At 28.6% G+C, this 18,906-nt stretch overlaps 2 protein-coding genes across 2 annotated transcripts in view; one reads left to right on the forward strand and one right to left on the reverse strand.

The window, feature by feature from the left end:
* Positions 1-155: 155 nt before the first annotated feature.
* LOC108545695 (barrier-to-autointegration factor) lies at positions 156-658 on the reverse strand. The gene is made up of 2 exons (XM_017897446.1): positions 533-658; positions 156-302 (listed from the first exon to the last, which is right to left on the reverse strand). The coding sequence occupies exons 1-2, from the start codon at positions 656-658 to the stop codon at positions 156-158; spliced, it is 273 nt and encodes a 90-aa protein (XP_017752935.1).
* A 1,028-nt stretch (positions 659-1,686) lies between these two features.
* kis (chromodomain helicase DNA binding protein kismet) overlaps positions 1,687-18,906 on the forward strand; it is a 23,709-nt gene continuing 6,489 nt past the window's right edge. Inside the window, exons 1-17 of the mRNA XM_017897447.1 lie at positions 1,687-2,021; positions 6,851-10,087; positions 10,228-10,646; positions 10,776-11,126; positions 11,237-11,525; positions 11,607-12,113; positions 12,307-12,531; positions 12,592-12,908; positions 12,979-13,453; positions 13,542-13,906; positions 14,055-14,250; positions 14,350-14,655; positions 14,735-15,026; positions 16,289-16,808; positions 16,932-17,021; positions 17,812-18,003; positions 18,590-18,906. Of these exons, the coding sequence (XP_017752936.1) occupies positions 6,956-10,087; positions 10,228-10,646; positions 10,776-11,126; positions 11,237-11,525; positions 11,607-12,113; positions 12,307-12,531; positions 12,592-12,908; positions 12,979-13,453; positions 13,542-13,906; positions 14,055-14,250; positions 14,350-14,655; positions 14,735-15,026; positions 16,289-16,808; positions 16,932-17,021; positions 17,812-18,003; positions 18,590-18,906 (7,993 nt within the window). The 5' untranslated portion in view covers positions 1,687-2,021; positions 6,851-6,955. The remainder of the gene's footprint in view (positions 2,022-6,850; positions 10,088-10,227; positions 10,647-10,775; positions 11,127-11,236; positions 11,526-11,606; positions 12,114-12,306; positions 12,532-12,591; positions 12,909-12,978; positions 13,454-13,541; positions 13,907-14,054; positions 14,251-14,349; positions 14,656-14,734; positions 15,027-16,288; positions 16,809-16,931; positions 17,022-17,811; positions 18,004-18,589) is intronic.

Here is an 18,906-nt window from a genome sequence, read left to right on the forward strand (position 1 = left end):
ATCACTTTTATTGTACTATATTTTGGATTATCTAAAATTATCTTAAATTCACAAAAGTGAAACAGTTTTTACATTTTGCATTAAAATATTATAATAGATATTTTGCTATATTAAAATTCATTTTTATAATATTAACATTAAATTTTATAATAATTTTACAAAAATTCTTCACACCAATCAGAGAGGCACTGATAACAATCACTAGACTGCTTCGCATTAGCAGAACATGCATCTTTCATCCATTCTTGAAATAATTCTCTATTCTTTTTTAAAACCAAGTACTGACCAAGTACTACATATGCCTAGAATCGTTAATAAATATTAATATATTAAGTGATATATTTAAATAGAAGTATAAATGAATTTTTTAATCTTTTGTCACATTCCTGATATAAGAAATATTATTTATATAATATTATTTAAAATTTAACATCATTTACATTGAATTTTATTAATAATAATAAAATTATTAATAAAATATAAGACAAAGAATATAAAATAATATGTTAATTCATATAAAAATCTATCATACTCTATCAAAACCAGCTGCTTCTAATCTACGTCCTAGAACTTCACCAACTCCAGCAAGATCTGTAACAGGCTTATCACCCATTGGTTCAGCAACAAAGTTTTTGTGCTTTTGTGATGTACTAGACATGTTTTTCCTAGAAATAAAAATAAATGTTTATTTCATAAGATATAATAATAATAATATATATACATAAGTATTTAAATTTTTATCTTGAATAAAAATGAAAATTATACATAGTTAATTTATAATAGAAGAGGGTATTTCATTATTTCATTAATTTTGGATTTAGAAACTTTTATATAATAACTAAATAATATACGTGTTTTCATAAAGTACACACAAACCTTGATTTGTTTTTTTTTTTTAAATAAATTTAAATTATTTATATTAATTGCTTGTGTATATTTCTTTATAAATTGCAAATTTGTAATAATTTAAATATTAGATTTGCAATTAATTATTTATTTTAAACTTCTAATGTAGTTTTCGTTAATAAAATATGTATTTTTACAAAAATTACTTAAACACAACACTATCGAAGCGGTATGTATAATACAAATATATATAACGTGTAGATTGTACACTCATATACACTTTTATGCACATAATGGCTGATTTCTATGTAACTGATTAACTGTACCTTTATTAATATATTTCATAATATTAGAAACAAATAAAATAACACTACAGTTGTTATTAAGTGTAAAAACTTAAAATATATTTTATAATATATTTTTTATACTTAAAAATAAACATATAATTACAAATATGAACAATGCTTAAAATTCTAGTTTAATACAATACAAATCATATTCATTGATATTAAAAGAAAATACAATAAAGTTATTAATATCTTAAAATATAAAAAATTTAGTACAAAAGATGTAAGAAAAAAATACAAATTTTATAAATAAATTTTAGATTTTGCTGTTACAAAAACTTCTAAAATATATTAAAAAATAATATATTATTGTTGTATAAAATTATATAATAATTTCATAAGTTCTATTAAAAATTAAATTTAACAAATTACAATATGCTATCAATTGCGAATTCAATGTAGTATGAAGTGTCGACACCATCGGTGCATTTATAAGCAGAAAGCGTTTCGTTTCTTGTCTATTCGTTTAGGAAATTGGGTTATCGTCGGAAAGATGGAGCGGTCAATATGTGAAATATAAATAGAAATAGAAATATATATTGTTGTTGAAATATCTTATATTTCATTCTAGTTTGTTACAGTGATGTTATAAAATTTTTATTTATGTGAGTACTTGTAAAATTGTTTAAAAAAACTTGAGTTTTTGACATATACTGTGCTCCAATCACGGATGAACCATTATGTTGTGTCAACGTAATCGACGGCAGCACTGACGCCTCTTCAGTAATTAACCAAACAAAATGGACACCAAGATAACGATTAAGCGAACATTCGTGCAGTAGATTTACATGGAATGCCTAGGAGAATGGAATTAACGTGTACGCTACAGTGAGTCTTATTTAATTATTTTTAAATATTGACTTTATGATAGGAACTCGTCAGTTTGTTTGAATTACTTATATGTTCCTTAATTTAGCAATATTGAAACTTAATTTTGACACTTCACTCCAGAACAAAACTTTATAATGTTATATTATATTTATACATGTTTAGTGTACAAAATAAGAATGTAATTTGTTCTTAATATTTAAATAATTTTCATTGATCTCTTATAGTTTTATATTATAGTCTTATATATTATAAATAGCCTGTTGTGAAAAAATATGAAACTATTTTCATTTTGTATCTCACATTTTATAACAAATTGTGATTTAATTGTAAATTATGCAGATATATAGATTAATGTTGGTCTAATTACATTTTGTATAATATTTATTTAATCTTTTTGTGTTGTTTCCCTTGTCAAGATAAAAGTATATTTAATAATATAATCCATTATTATACATTACAACAGAATATATAATTACAAAGTATAGTTGAAATTATATATGAAATCATTCTTGTTGATATATCTATATATATATTTGTTGAATCATATTACATTTCGATATTTTCTTATCATAGTTGCAAATCTTTTAAAAATTAAATTAAAAACAACCATCTTTCCTTAAAATATTAATTTAAAAATGACAAAATTTTATTTTTGTAATTCAGGTTAAGCATTAGGTTATTTTCTATAAACTTACAATAACCATGTTTTAATAATATTATTAATCCGTAAATCATAGTAGAAGTATTAAAGAAATCATTATCAGACAGTAACTTTTTGCATACTTTTTTAATTGTATAATAGATTGTTTAATTTCTTAATTTCATAAGTTTAACTTTTTACTTTCTTTAGTTTCTGAAAAATCATATAATATAAAACAGACTAATAATTTTAATGTTTATAATGATTAATTATTTGGAAATAGAAAAAAATTATAAAAAATTTATATATTACTAACTGAAAAAAAAATTTTTTAAATTTGATATTTCGTTAGTAATTCGTTATTAATCGACTGATTGTGTTTTAATTTTTTTATTGTAAATTTTAATATAGTTCGATCTTTTTTTATTTTATATTTACGTGCAATTAAGAAAAATTAAATAAGTCAAATATAATCATAATTCGTTAAAAATGTTAAATACTTATATATTCAAGTTGATACCTAAAGGACAGGATTGGTTAATCGAATATCCTGCCCTGGTATCCTACTTTATAAGGTAAAATCTGATTGGTTCTCTTTGTGGTATAATTCGGACTCCGCCTTACTACCGCCAATTGCGTTGTGTGTTTTTACCATGATACCAAATACTTTATGTAGTAGAAGTATAGGAAGGTTGAAGCGTCCAATCTTTTTTCTCCTCTTCGTTGTTTTCTGTTTTCATTGAATGAGTATATATTTACATATTATACTTGATATATACACATGCTCATATCGCTACGTGTATATATATAATTTCATATATCATATTCAAATTTTGCATTTGTTTATCATTTCAAAATAAAACTATAGACATTCTATGTTTATAAATGCGTTAAATATAATTAACTTTAACATACAAATAAAAATATGATGTGTATGATATATTTGATAGTCTAAAAATGGTACAAATCATTTTATGTAAAAATGATTTATAGCTTGTGTTCATTTTATTTCTATATGTGAAAAATTATTTTATTTTATACTTTTTTAATTATCTGAAAAATTTATTTCTTAGAATATCTAATATTGAGGTATATCAAATACATTTTATTTATACAGTATCAAAGGAAAGGATATTCATACCCATGTGATAATCTGATCATTTTTTTTTTAATAAAAAAATTAAAAAGATTAAATCTATTATTAATTACAGTAGGAAACATACTGAAATATATATCTACATATAGCTATTTAAATATTAAACTTTTTATTTAGTAATTCAGTATTTTTTTTAAACCAGTATATAAGATTATTTAAATATGATTATTAGATAATTTAACTGTTTTATGAATTTCATATTTTGTATCTTAATTCTGCAATAATAATAGAAATAGAGAAAAAATGTTTATTCTTTTAATCAAGTTTAAATGAAAAATTACTTTATATTGATCTTTAATTCTATCTATAATCAGTATTCTAAACTGAATAATCCAAATTGAAAATGAATTTTATTCTAATTTTAAACATCTAAATATCTACTAGATAATCTCTATATCAATTAATTTATTTTTTATATTGATTTCAATTTTTTTCATTTTTCATAGGTAATTTAATTATCTTTTTGTACAAGTACACATACTTGATTTATGCTGTGTTCATATATTTACTAAATACAAAAATCTATGATACTTATACATTAAGATACATTATTTCATTTGTCAATGGAAAAAATTAATGATATTAATTATATCAGTTTGTCCAATTGTATACAAAGATTTGGTTATTATGAAAATTATAACATGGAAAAGATATTTGTCATTTGATTATTTTAATTTTTAATCTATACATTTCTCTATTGTTGTTTTATTAGTAATTTTTTCAAATTATTTTTTATAAATTAATTATTTTTTTAAATATTAAAGATGTTGAAAATTAAATATAAGAAATTTCAAAACCATTTTTTCCCATTTATAATTTCTTAATATGTTCTGTGAATTTTATAACTATAAATTTTATTTATTATAAATAAGTAAAAATTTAAAACTTAGTATTTTTTCATTGTGTACGCGTGTGCACGGAAGTTTTTAAGTGCCAAAGAGAGATGCGCGCGCCACCAGGTGGTGCAGTAAGTGAGTGTGCGCACATGACGTGAAAGGTAGCTGTATAAGTTTCTACAGATGTTACGTTTTCTAACTAGTGTGTGTAACGGCCTCCGTTGTACAGGATAGGATAGGATAGGATAGGGTAGGGTAGGGTAAGAGAGAAGAGTAGTCCTTCTTCGTTGGAACTGTGGAGAAGGAGAAAAGAGGAGGGGGAGCAGAGATGTGTAGAATGATTCCGACGTATGGACACGCTTGCACCTCGACGGTTCGCGCCGCAGCCGCAGCCGCAGCCACCGTCGGTGAAAATCTTGTATACGCGCGCGCAAACAAGGGTGGTTTTTCGATAAAACATTAACATATAACTATATTCATTAAATAATATAGATTTTGAGCCATGTTTGTACAAAATGCACAAAAGAAGAGTGAATTGTGTGAAGTGAAGTGACGCTTTGGTGCTTGTATATCGAGCGTCGCGGTGGCCGCTACGAGTTCTCTTGGAAGCCCAAACGGAAATCTCTCACGATAATGGCGTACTTTCCGACGATCCGTGCTTTTTTTTTATAAAGTCGCTTCGATTGCTTCTGAGATTATAGTATGCTTATATTTTACTCTCCGTGTGATCTAATTCTATGGATTTAAAGAGAAATTTTCGAGAATAAAATACGCCCGCAATAAAGTGTGAGAACTTTCTATACCTATCTTACAATTTCTTCTGTTCACCCTTGTAATATACTTAATGTGTGCATTTTAGTTCATATTCTAATAAGAGCAAGAATTTTCTTTCATATATTTTAGTGCTGCTGTCAGTGCTTCAGGTTTGTAAGGTGTTTTTCAGTTTCTTATCCAGTTTGTGTTTATATGCATGCATTGATATTCGAAAATTTTACATATTAGTTTTGTAATTTTACCAGCGTGTCAGCAACGTGCAATAATACCATATTGTTACGTCTAAAAAAATATTTATTTTAATGTCTATACTAGTTAATGATAAGCTTGCTCTTTTGTTTTTTTTTTTTTTTAATGAATCGGGTACCTTGATCGAAAACTTTAATAAACAATTATAGACTTTTTTCCTTAAAAGTTATATTAATTTTCTGTATTGTCTAAATAATCTTCTACTACAGTATAATATAATCTTACTTTTAATATACTGATTTCATTCTCTTAATATAAATCAGTCATTTCTTATTATTTCTAATAAATTTGTAAAAAGTTTTTGAAAATACTTTTAATTTTTGTGTTTTACTTATATATATTTTATAGTGTTTACAATGTGATTATATTTTTTTTTTTTTGTTAATGTTAGGTTATGTTAATTTGATCATGTTATGATAATATGTACATATATTCAACATATTAAGTACAGTTTAAATCTATATAAAAGATATACAAATAAAACTATATATAATATAATGCTTGTAGTTTTAGAAAAATAAATATTGTAATTATTAATTTGCATCAGTTATAACTTTTTTGTTAGTTACGAATACAAATTTTATTCTTGTGGTTAATATAAATTAACTAGATGAATTCTGTAAGATTATTTATAGCAAATAATATGTAAAGTTAAAATTTTTTAAATGTAATATAAAGTTAGTTAAATTTATTACTTTGTAACTTCAATTATTATATGAAGGTATAAATCATATTTTATGTTGTTTTATATATATAAAGTATTATATTATAAATGTACTTAATTGTGTATAACATATGCAACAAATAATATTCTAATATTATACATAAATTACATAAAATTTTGTTTTATATATTTCAAAAGAATAATTTATAGACATATTATATATGAATTTATATATATTATATAAATGTATTTTGTTTAAGTTTCTGTTTCCTGCATCTGGAAATGATATTAAGACACATTCCAAGGGGAAAAGGTTATAGCGATTATGAGAAATTAAGCCATAAGCGTATAGCTTTTTCCGTTTGGCATTTGTCACTGTCATCATATAATATTTAAAACTGGAAAAATATAGTACTTGCGTATATACTTCAGTAATAAATTAAGAACATTAAGTTTACATAAAATTAAAATAAACATTTAATAAGGTTTTAATCACCATTGTTTCAGGCAAAAAAGACGTGGATTAACAATGGGCACGTTAATGACTGAAAGAGAGACTATAAGATATTCTCTTAAGCCTAAAGTAGAGGCGAAGAGTCCTGCAGCATAGACATGGACTCGTACGATTTGTTTGGCGAAGATGTTAGTGGCTCGATGCTTGATTCTCTTCCTGACCTCGGGGGGAACGATCATTTTGACCCTGCAGGCACAACTAACTCTGTGGTAGTATCTAGAGATGGTCCAAACCCTGGTGTTAATGGAGGAGGGAGTTATATTAGTCAATCCTATATATCTCAAGAATCTCCGCTTCAAAAATTAACTTCGTTTGGTGGATCTGATTTTGGAAGTTCTAATCAATTACAAAATCCATCACAACGCAACATGTTTAATCAAAATCTTGGTACGTTTGACAATGGCGCACCACAACGTGCTATGGTGCCAGGAGCATTTCAGAATCAAGCTCGAAATATGGCACCACAACATAGAGGGCCTCATCCTGGTAGTGGAGGACAATATCCTAATTATAGTGATAATATGTATTCAATGGAGCAGCAGCATTCTATGACTAGAGCAAATATATCTATAGATCCAAGTATGCAAGGTTGGCCAGGTAGTGGAGGTGCTTATCCACAAATGCAGAGACATTATAATCAAATGGCCCCACAACCTGGTACTTATCGACAACATATACCTCCACAGTATTCGCACCAACAAGATCAAAGTGGAGTTATGAATCAAAAATTACAGCAACAACAACATTTTAGTAACCAGCAAAGTATGATAGGAAATATGGGTGTACCACATCAAGCAATGCAAGCTGGTGGAACAGGTAGTGTTTATCAACATATAGTTGGACAACAGCAACATTACCAGCAAGGAAATTCTGTTACAATGTATCAAACATCTCCTGGCTACCCAGGTTTTACTTCTGCTATTCATCAACAACAACAGCAACAGCAGCAGCAGCAACAACAACAACAACAAACTCAACAACCACCACAAAGGATGCCACATCATCATCCGTCTCATCCAACTCATCAAACACATCCATCACATCCTCAACAATATCCTCAGCATTCACAACATCCTAATACACAACAGCAACAACCCATAGATTCACAATATTCTCATCATACAACTTCAATGTTTAATCAGCCTCAACATTCTGGACCAACAACACAATTTGGTACAGCCAAACATGCTACAAGTCCTCAGTATCGTGCAACTTTTCCACAGTTGTCACCTCAAATGTCACCTAGACCTCAGATGTCACCAAGACCACCAGCAGTACAGCAACAAATGTCGCCAAGACCTATTATGTCACCAGCTAAGCCTAATACGTTATCTCCACATCCACATGTTCAACTTCCGCATCAGCAATCAAATCAACCTGGTACAATGTCTGTGTCACCGTGTCCTCCAACTTCAATGCAAATGAATCCAACATCACAACAAACTACTCTTCAAGCTCTGGAGCAAATGGTGATTCCAGGCGGTGGTGTATCAAATTCAAATGTTTCAAATCAAGATTATAATCAATTTCAGGCACGTCCATCAATGTCACAAACACCAAATGTTTTATCTCAGTCTACCGCACAAAATTCTATGTCACCAATAACTGGTCCAAGAATGCCAATGCCAACTCAGTGGTCACATCCACAGCAACAGCAACCACAAATAAGGCCAAATGTAAATGAAGATAGGAGTGTAGTAGAAACTCAACCTCCAGTATCTGAACAAGGTCCATCATTATTTCCAGTAACTGGAACAGAAACTATCCACAGTGTTGCAGAAACTACAGTTAGAGATTCTACAGATTCTGTTCATAACACAATTGAATCTTCAAAACCAGAAAATGAAACATTGCATCAAAATGTTCAAGAACAGCAAGATGTCCTTAGTCAACAAAGTGATACTTTGATGCAGAATAGTTCACAAAATAATTCCCCTTTGGAGCATACATCTGGAAAAATATCACAGGAAACTGTACAATCTTTACCAGCATCTAGTACAAATGGAAATGTTGATTGCACAAATATTTCAACATTACCTCAACAGCAATTGACACAAAATCAAGTTCAGACTCCTGTTTCTACTATTGAGAATCAGAATATATGTGATAAAAAACCAAATGATCAACATTTAGAATTAACTACAGTAAATTGTCCAACTAATAGTAGTACAACTGCACACACTCAACAACCTGCAGTTAGTAGCCAAACAACGCAACAGCAGCAGCAGCAGCACAATCAACAACAATCTATCACTTGTTCACAACAAGCAGTACAGCAAATTCATATGAATCAGCCTCAAGTAGTATCAACACAACAATCTCCAGTACAGTCCCAACAGTCACTACAATCTTCACAACAACCACAAATGAATCAAGTTCAACAATCTCAAACAGTTCAGCCATCACCTCCCCAACAATCACTTCAACAAATAAATAATTCTCAACAGCAAGTAATTACTCAGTCTCAGCAGTCTTCAATGTCACAGCCACAAATTTCACAACCTCAATTGGTACAACCGCCACCACCTTCACAACCAGCTGCAACTTGTATTAATCAGGTTCAATCAACACAGCAATCTCAATCACATATGAGTTCACAAGTTGGTATAATTTCTCAAAACACACCATTAGTCTCATCTCAGATGTCTCAAATACAAACATCATTACAAAATTCAAGTCCTCAGTTGCAAAATCAAACTAAACAAGTTCCATCTACACATCAACAACAAATTCCTACAGTTAATCAAAGCAATAATATAGTATTATCATCTAATCAAACTGCAGTACCAGTGCCAAATTCACAAACTTCTCATCAAGTGCAACAAAACTTCACAGAATACCCAAATATCCCAAAAAATAGCATTTATTCAAATGAGATATTAGTGGCTTCTGGTCAACAGTATCCCTCAGGTGGTGATATCATTAGTGGTAGTACTATGTCAAATGTGTATAATATGCCACCAAATCCAACATCAACAGCAGTCACATCTGGTAGTTTTAGTACTTCATGTGCTCCAGTTACACATCATCAAGAAAGAGCTGCATTACAACAGCAATTGCAAGAATTATATTGCATGCCTCCAGCAGCTGAGAATCAAGAGAAAATTGTTGCCATACAAGAAAAATTACAAGCTCTGCAACAACATGAAACTAATGATCAGTGTAATGGTGGACCACAATGCATATTGCAAAGTCCAATGTTTACAGCAGCTGTTGTTGATAGCCCACAGGTAAAATATTAATTCATTTCACTTTTATTACACACTGTATATACTATTTATTTTTATTATTATATAATGTATATTATTTTTGCGTATTGTATAAGAAAAGATTACTTAAATGAATTAATTTTAATTTTTCCCATAAATAGGTTTCAAGTACTACTGGTCGTGGTCGTAGTAAAGGTACACCTAGAACTAAAAAGAGTAGGAAAAAGGTTGATAAAGAGGCAATTACTCCTGTAACAATTACTCAGCAACAACCAGAGCAACCATTATCGGACAATCAAGTAACTCCTGGAGATAGTAGTAACATTGTTGATAGTGCAGCAGATTCTGAAGATATTAAACCATCTTCCGGCGATATAGAAGAAGAATGGAATAAAGGAAGGAAATCGAGACCTCCTCCTAGAAAACCACGTAAACCAAAGGAACCAAAAGAGCCAAAAGAGCCAAAAGAGCCAAAAGAACCGAAAGTTAAGAAAGAACCAAAACCGCCAAAGGAAGCAAAATCTCCAAAAGCGCCAAGAAAGAGAAATAAAGACAAAGATTCAACAAAACGTAATAGAAAGTGAGTTATTTTATACATTTCGTTTTCTATTTTAATTTTATTTACCTTTTTTTTTTCGTTCTTTTTTAATACAAATAAATTTATATTTAGAATAGTAATTATTTTATTGAATACTTTCTACTTTTATAGAAAAACTAATCATTCTGAATCAGCTGATGATGAAGTTGTACAAGAAACTGAAGAAACTGCAGTTTCTGATTCAAGTGCAGTTAAAGAATCAGATGCAAAACCATCTGAACCGTCCACACAAAGCGATCAGGAACAAGTACATTCTTCAACTACTGAGCTATTAGTAGCTGAAACAAAAGAGCAAAATAAACAAAAAGGAGATTTAGAAAATAGTCCAATAGATGAGAAAAAGGAAGAAAATTCAGATGCTGGTACCATTGCAGAAACTGCTACGCCTAATAAGAAAAAAGCTACTGCTCGTAAGAGATCAGTTGGAAAAGTTTCATTAGGAAAATCACCTAGAAGTTCGAAGTATGTTATTTTAAAACATTAAATATTAAGAAGTAATTTAATGATTTATTTGTAATTTCTTTTAAACCAATATTTTATTTATTTTTATTATTTTACAAAATTTTTATTAGAAAGCGAAAAAGTCGAATTGCACCTGATTCTGATGGTGAAGAACTAGCCGCAACGCCTCCACCATCACCAGAAGCTGGGGATGATAACAAAAGACGTTCTGCAAGAAATACACATCGGAAAAAATATGTAGACGATGTAATGCTTAGATTTTCAGATGATGATGTACCACTTCAGGAGTCTCAGCTTTCTAAGAAAGTGGAGGGCACAAACACTGCAAAACCAGTTTCCGTAAAAAAAGATAATGACGGTGGTGAAGTTGGACCTAATAAACCTAATTTTGTATATATTGTATGTATTGTATAATATTATTATACCTTTAATACATTAAAATTTTATAAACAGAATTTAAATAATTTCTATGATTCATAGAATACAACAGATGAAGATTCCATGGTTGTGCAACATATATTATGTTCTCGGATAGGAAAGAGAGAAATTAAACCAACAGTTCCAGAAATAAAAGTTGAAATATCTAGTGAAAAAAATAATAGTAATACATCTGATATAAAAAATAAAGAAGGAGAAAATGAATTAAAAGAAGAAAGTTCTGGAAAAGAATCAATCACAGAAACAAGTAATAAAGATGAAAACGATACTACAGAAACTAGTACAGATAAAATTATCATTGATAACATTATGAAAGATAAAAGTAAAGGTGAAGCAATAATCACAGAATCTAAACAAGAAAACGCTGTAGCAGACGTGAAACCTCAAATAATAGAAGTTGAGGAATATTTTGTTAAATATAGAAATTTTTCATATTTGCATTGTGAATGGAGGACTGAAGAAGAATTATATAAGGGTGACAAACGAATTCAAGCAAAATTAAAAAGATTTAAACAAAGGCAACAACAAAATACTAACATTTTTGAAAATGTAATTATTAATTTGTAATAACGTATTTCACAATAATTTTAATACTATTTTTCACTTACTAATTATTTAGACTATTCGTTATAATTTATTTGAGATGTTTTTATAACATTAGTTACTGTATATATTTCCTTTATTTTTTTATGTTGGATGGATGTACATAAGTAATTAAAATTAATCCATGATATCTTTTTAGACTGAAGATGACCCATTTAATCCAGATTTTGTAGAAGTTGATAGAGTACTTGATGAAGCAACACATACTGATCCAACTACTGGGGAAACTTTAAAACACTATTTAGTTAAATGGCGATCTCTTCAGTATGAAGATTCTACTTGGGAATTAGAGGAAGATGTTGATCCAGAGAAAATAGCACAGTTTATTAAGTTTAACAAAGTACCTCCTAAAGATCAGTGGAAGGTAATATATTATAATTGTATTCTAAAATGATTATTATGTAATAATTAATTTTCTATTTAGCCAAAAAAGAAACCAAATGCGTCAGCATGGGTAAAATTAGAAGAATCACCGATTTATAAAAATAATAATAGTTTGCGTCCGTATCAATTAGAAGGTCTTAATTGGCTACTCTTTTCATGGTATAATGGGCATAATTGTATTCTTGCTGATGAAATGGGTTTAGGAAAAACGATTCAATCCTTAACATTTGTGGATGCAGTATATAAATATGGCATTCGTGGACCATTTTTAATAATAGCTCCACTCTCGACCATTCCAAACTGGCAACGTGAATTCGAAAGTTGGACGGATATGAATGTTGTAGTGTATCATGGATCGTAAGTTTAATTCTTGTAATTTTGTATTGTAATACAGAATACTTTTTACTATATAATTTTTTGATTACAGTGCAGCAAGCCGAACTATGCTTCAAGAATATGAAGTGTATTATAAAAATGAAAAAGGACAACAAATTAAAGATTTAATTAAATTTAATGTACTGATAACTACATTTGAAATAATTATAACAGATTTTAACGAATTACGGGGTTATAATTGGAGACTATGTGTTATAGACGAAGCTCATAGGCTAAAGAATAGGAATTGCAAATTGCTCGAAGGTCTCCGACAATTAAATTTAGAACATAGAGTCCTTTTATCTGGTACACCTTTGCAAAATAATGTTAATGAACTTTTTTCATTATTAAACTTTCTTGAACCGGTACAGTTTTCTAGTAGTGAAGCATTCCTTAAAGAATTTGGTAATTTAAGTAGTGAAAGTGAAGTCCATAAATTACAACTTCTTTTGAAGCCAATGATGTTACGCCGACTTAAGGAAGATGTAGAAAAATCATTAGCACCAAAAGAAGAAACAGTAGTTGAGGTGATTGGTATTACTGACACAAATTTATTTATATCTATACAAAGATTGATAAATAATTCATACTAAATTATTCTTGTTTATCTTTCAGGTGGAGTTAACAAATATACAAAAAAAATATTATCGTGGTATCCTTGAAAGGAACTTTTCTTTTCTTGCAAAGGGTACTACATCAGCTAACATTCCGAATCTCATGAATACAATGATGGAATTAAGAAAGTGCTGTATTCATCCATTCCTACTTAATGGTGCAGAAGATCAGATACAATTGGATTACAAAACGGGTGAAAAAGAAGATTCAGAAGCTTATTATCATGCATTAGTAAATAGTTCTGGAAAAATGGTTTTAATTGATAAATTATTACCGAAACTCAAAGCCAGTGGTCATAGGGTCTTAATATTCAGTCAGATGGTGAAATGCTTAGATCTGTTGGAAGATTATTTATTATATAAAAAGTAGGTTACTAATGTTTAATTATAAATGTTACAACTATTTTTTTGTATCTGAAGATATAAATATGAAATTTTTGTCTACTGTGTTTAGATTACAATAATTAAATAATATATGAATTTAGAAGCACTCTTATTAAAAATATTTATTTAGGTATCCATATGAAAGAATTGATGGTCGAATTAGAGGAAATTTAAGACAAGCTGCGATTGATCGTTACAGTAAACCTGACTCTGATAGATTCGTCTTTCTGCTTTGTACTAAAGCAGGAGGTCTTGGGATTAATCTTACAGCAGCAGATACTGTTATTATATATGATAGTGATTGGAATCCACAAAATGATTTGCAGGTTTTGAATTTAACATAATTTAGAAGATTACATACTACAATACAATAATTAGAACATTTTATGTGTTGTTAAAATACAAACGTAAATATTTATCTGTAGGCTCAAGCTCGATGTCATAGAATTGGTCAACAAAAGATGGTGAAAGTATATCGATTACTTTGTCGAAATACTTATGAAAGAGAAATGTTTGATAAAGCTTCTTTGAAGCTTGGATTAGATAAAGCCATTCTGCAATCTATGAATACAAGTCAAGGTGGTAAAGATCCTAATAATAAACAGCTGACCAAGAAGGAAATAGAGGATTTATTGAAAAAGGGTGCTTATGGTGCTATTATGGATGATGATAATGCCGGAGATAAATTTTGCGAAGAAGATATAGAACAGATACTTGAGCGCAGAACACAAGTAAATTATATTTATTTTGTTAGTTCCCGTAGCTCATTTGTACTCATCGATACTAATTGACAAAATTTGAATTACGTAGATTATTACAATAGAAGCAGAAAAAGGATCAACATTTTCAAAAGCTAGCTTTGCCTGTTCATCTAATCGATCAGATATAAATATTGATGATCCAGATTTTTGGAAAAAGTGGGCTAAAAAAGCTGAAATTGATACAACAGAGAAAAAAGAAGAGGATGAATTAGTAATATCAGAACCAAGACGAAGAACACAAATCAAACGATACGGTCATGATGAATCTGTTGTCATGTCGGATCTTGATAGTTCGGATGACAATAGCGACGATGAAACAAGTAGTGGGTTAACAGGTAGAGGTATGTTCATTCTTAGTGCATGTTAAAACAATACCGTTTTTAGCTTCATCAATTTATCATGGTACCTGAAGTGGATTGATTAACGTCCTACGATAATTACAGAGGTATTGGATCATATTTAAATACTTTATTTTATTCAAGACTTTTATTATGCTTAACTTATTATAAAATTAACAGAGTAGTCATACTTTTTTATACATTTAATTTATTTGTAAGGGTTGTTTAATTTTTATATAGTAGAATGTAGTAGAACATATAAAAATGTATCTAATGATATAAATATTGAAGCATCATCCATTTTAAAAAGAAAATATATTTATAATGGTATATTTGTATATTCAAATTTTTGCTTAGTATTTATACTTATGTTTATACCAGAATTTAGAATTTAGCAAAGAATTTTTTAAATACTTTTAAAGAAATCTAAATTAACAAAACAACAAAAAATTGTTATAATATAAATCACTTAATTAAATTTATTAAAATTTTCTTTTCTTTTCATTTTTACTTTCAAAGTTTATCATAAATAATTATAAATCATAATATTGAGAAATGTAAGATATCCTTTTTTGTTACTTTTAATTACTGTATGTTATACACAATTGCATATTTAAAGCACAATACATCAATATTACTATACAATATTCACAATGTGATATGGTTTTTGTTGCTGTATTTGTCAAAAATTAAAGTACAATATTTAAAAAATTCATTATTACTTGATAATTAGATAATATGTTTTGTTCTTACACTTATAGATACAAGAAATTTGTACTGTAGTATAAGTTTGAAACATTGTATCATGTAATGCATGATAAGTTAAATACTTTTCTTCATAATTTATAATATCCATAAATTTAGATTATCCATGGAATATAAACATAAATTATTACAATATTAATATAATATAGTTCATTTTATAAATATTTTGCTTAATTAATTCAGTAATAATTTCTTAATGTTTGTCAAATATCCTATTCTTCAGCTTTTAGTTTATTGGTGCATTTTTCTTTTTTTTTCACACTAGATGTTTGCACGTATATTTTTGAAATAAAAATAAATAAAAAAAAATTTTTTTTAAATCTTAACTACTCACATTTAACAAAAACACTTTTTTTCAGACCATATTTGTAATGTTGCTTGTCATTATTACAAAGTCACTTATATTTACTAATGAAATTAAATTCACGTATATATTATATTAATATATTAAGGTCATAGTAAGTAGTATAATAATATAATTTTCTTATTATTATTGCAAGGTAAAAAACGAAGAGATAAATTTGGTAAGAAGACACGGAAGTTCTGCGACGAATATGTTCCTCGAGAAGGTGAAGTGGTATATGGAAGTTGGGCACGAAGTGAATGCTTTAAGGTAGAACGAGGTTTACTTACATTCGGATGGGGTCGATGGGAAGAAATTCTTCAACACAGTCAATTTCGACGAGGATGGCGCGAAGTTGATGTTGAAGACTGTGCACGAGTCATTTTACTCTATTGTCTTCGATATTATCGTGGCGATGAAAAAATTCGTAACTTCATTTGTGATCTTATTACGCCAGTAGAAAATGGAGAGAAGATCAAAACTGTATGTGTTAATACTAGCGGACGAAATAATAGGCAAAAGAAAAAAGGACGAATCAGAGAAGGTAGAGAAACACGTGGATCAATTATCAATGGAGGCCCCAACGATCCTAATCATTGGAGTAACGCTGAAAAGTATGATGGAGACATCTTTCTTGAAAGTAATTACAGGAAACACTTGAGTCGTCATGCAAATAAGTACGTACATCAAATAGCTTGCAAAATTTTTTTTAATGATAAAATTTTAGTAAAAACATTTGTAAATAAATGTATCGCCTAGTTTTATTAAAATACTGTAAATAATTTTTGTATTGTGTACAGAGTACTGTTACGCGTCCGAATGCTTTACTATATCAAGCACGAGATTATTGGAGACTTAGTTCAGCATATATCTGATGGTGTTCATGTCAGGTTAGTGATTTTCTATATGTATATGTATATATATATACATATGCATATATATGTGTGTGTGTATATATATATATATACATATGTGTGTGTATATATATATATATGTATATATATGTATATGTATATATGAACACATACGCGCTCGCGCGTATACATACACTTAAATACTTACACATATATTTCCTTTCAAACCTCCATTACTTTACACTATACTATCATAGAATATCATGCATTTATTTACACGCTTATACAAAGCTTTATAGTCGCATGTGTAATGTATTTGTTTATTCTGGGAGCTGTAATTGTATGAGGAATGCTTATAGAGCTAAACCATGTTTACTTTGTAGCTCTATAAATAGTTATTAATTGCTGATCCTATATTACTAATATAAAAATTTTCCCATCCTATTTTATAAACATGTATATGAATATATACACGATTTTTTAAATTATTGTAAACACTTTGTATGGCTTACTATGGTCAAAGATGGTCAACTCAACAACATTATGGTAAGAAACAGCTATAAAGCAGTGCACTGTATTAAAGGGGCAAACACAACAGGAAGTTTAAAAGTTTACATTTATATTTAATTAAAAACAAAGGGAACAAAAAAATAAAGAATGATTCCTTAAATATTATTTAATATAATGTGCTTCTTTTCTTTATATTTATATAGTAAAGAATATTGTAATTTACAATTTTATTAAAATCGGTTAAAATATAAAACTTTTATAATGTAAACGATTGGCATACATAAATTGGCAAATTGTAAATGAAACCGCCCTACAGTGCGTTGCGGATAAACCCTCCACAGTTGACGGAACGACCAGCGAAGTGGTGGGACTCTCAAGCAGACAAATCCTTAATAGTTGGCTGCTACAAACACGGCTACGAGAATTACGACCAGATGAGGATTGATCCCGCGCTTTCTTTCATTACAAGCTGCCCTCCCCCTTCCCAGTCTCAGACCATACAAAATAAGTAAGTAACTATTCTTTTTACATTGTTTTTTTTATATCTATGTGCCACTGCTGTTTCATTCTAACATATATGGCTTGCATGCTGTTTAAATTTGCTTAAGATAATGCCTCTGCTAGAATTAGTGTAAATTTTCCTTTTCATTTTATTCATACTTTTATTCGTATTTTAACAGTGAAGGAATTTTGTATTTTTACCTGTTTTAAGACATTACTTTCTACTAGCTTTTATTTACAGTGGAGAAGGATGATGCATAGAATATACCAATATGCACTGAACTTTAAGTGTTTTTTATAAGCAATCAATTATATTATATATATTTAATAACTTCTGTTTATAACGTAACTTTTTAGTATCTGCAGCATTTTAAAGTGGTAAACATGGAAATCTTTTTTAGTTTTTATACTGTACACACCTTTAAATTATAGCTTCAAAATAACCATTACATTTATAATTGGTCAAGTATATGTATATTTCCACAATTAAATATAAATTTTTTTTTTAATGAGTATTAAAAAGATTAAAAACATACTATGTAAAGTATATGGCATAAAACTAAATTTTAATTTAAAATATTTAAAAATTTCAGCAGCAGCAGCAGAGATGATACTAGCTTAGAGAATGATATAGAGGACGCTGAATCTCTTGGAATGCTAAAAGATTCAAAAGATTCTGATAAGTTCAATCGAGAAACACCTATTGATTCTCCTGCTTTACCCAATAAGGCAGATACACCTGGACCTGAACCCAGTAGTAGTCATGAAGGAAATGATAGTTTATTAGATGATGAAAAGACTTGGCCTTCTGTGGTTGATCTTAATACACGTTTACGTCGAGTAATTTCTTCTTACCAACGAAGCGTAAAAAAGGAAGATGTGAAAGTATTACATAAGTCAAAAGCAGGAA

Source organism: Eufriesea mexicana, unplaced genomic scaffold, assembly GCF_001483705.2.
Source record: "Eufriesea mexicana isolate 0111107269 unplaced genomic scaffold, ASM148370v2 scaffold492, whole genome shotgun sequence".
NCBI lineage: Eukaryota > Metazoa > Arthropoda > Insecta > Hymenoptera > Apidae > Eufriesea > Eufriesea mexicana.

Coding starts and splice junctions, on each gene's coding strand:
- LOC108545695 (XM_017897446.1), bottom strand. CDS start 658: ATGTCTAGTACATCACAAAAGCACAAAAACTTTGTTGCTGAACCAATG. Junction 303..532: donor AAGCAGCTGGTTTTGATAGA/GTATGATAGATT, acceptor TAACGATTCTAG/GCATATGTAGTACTTGGTCA.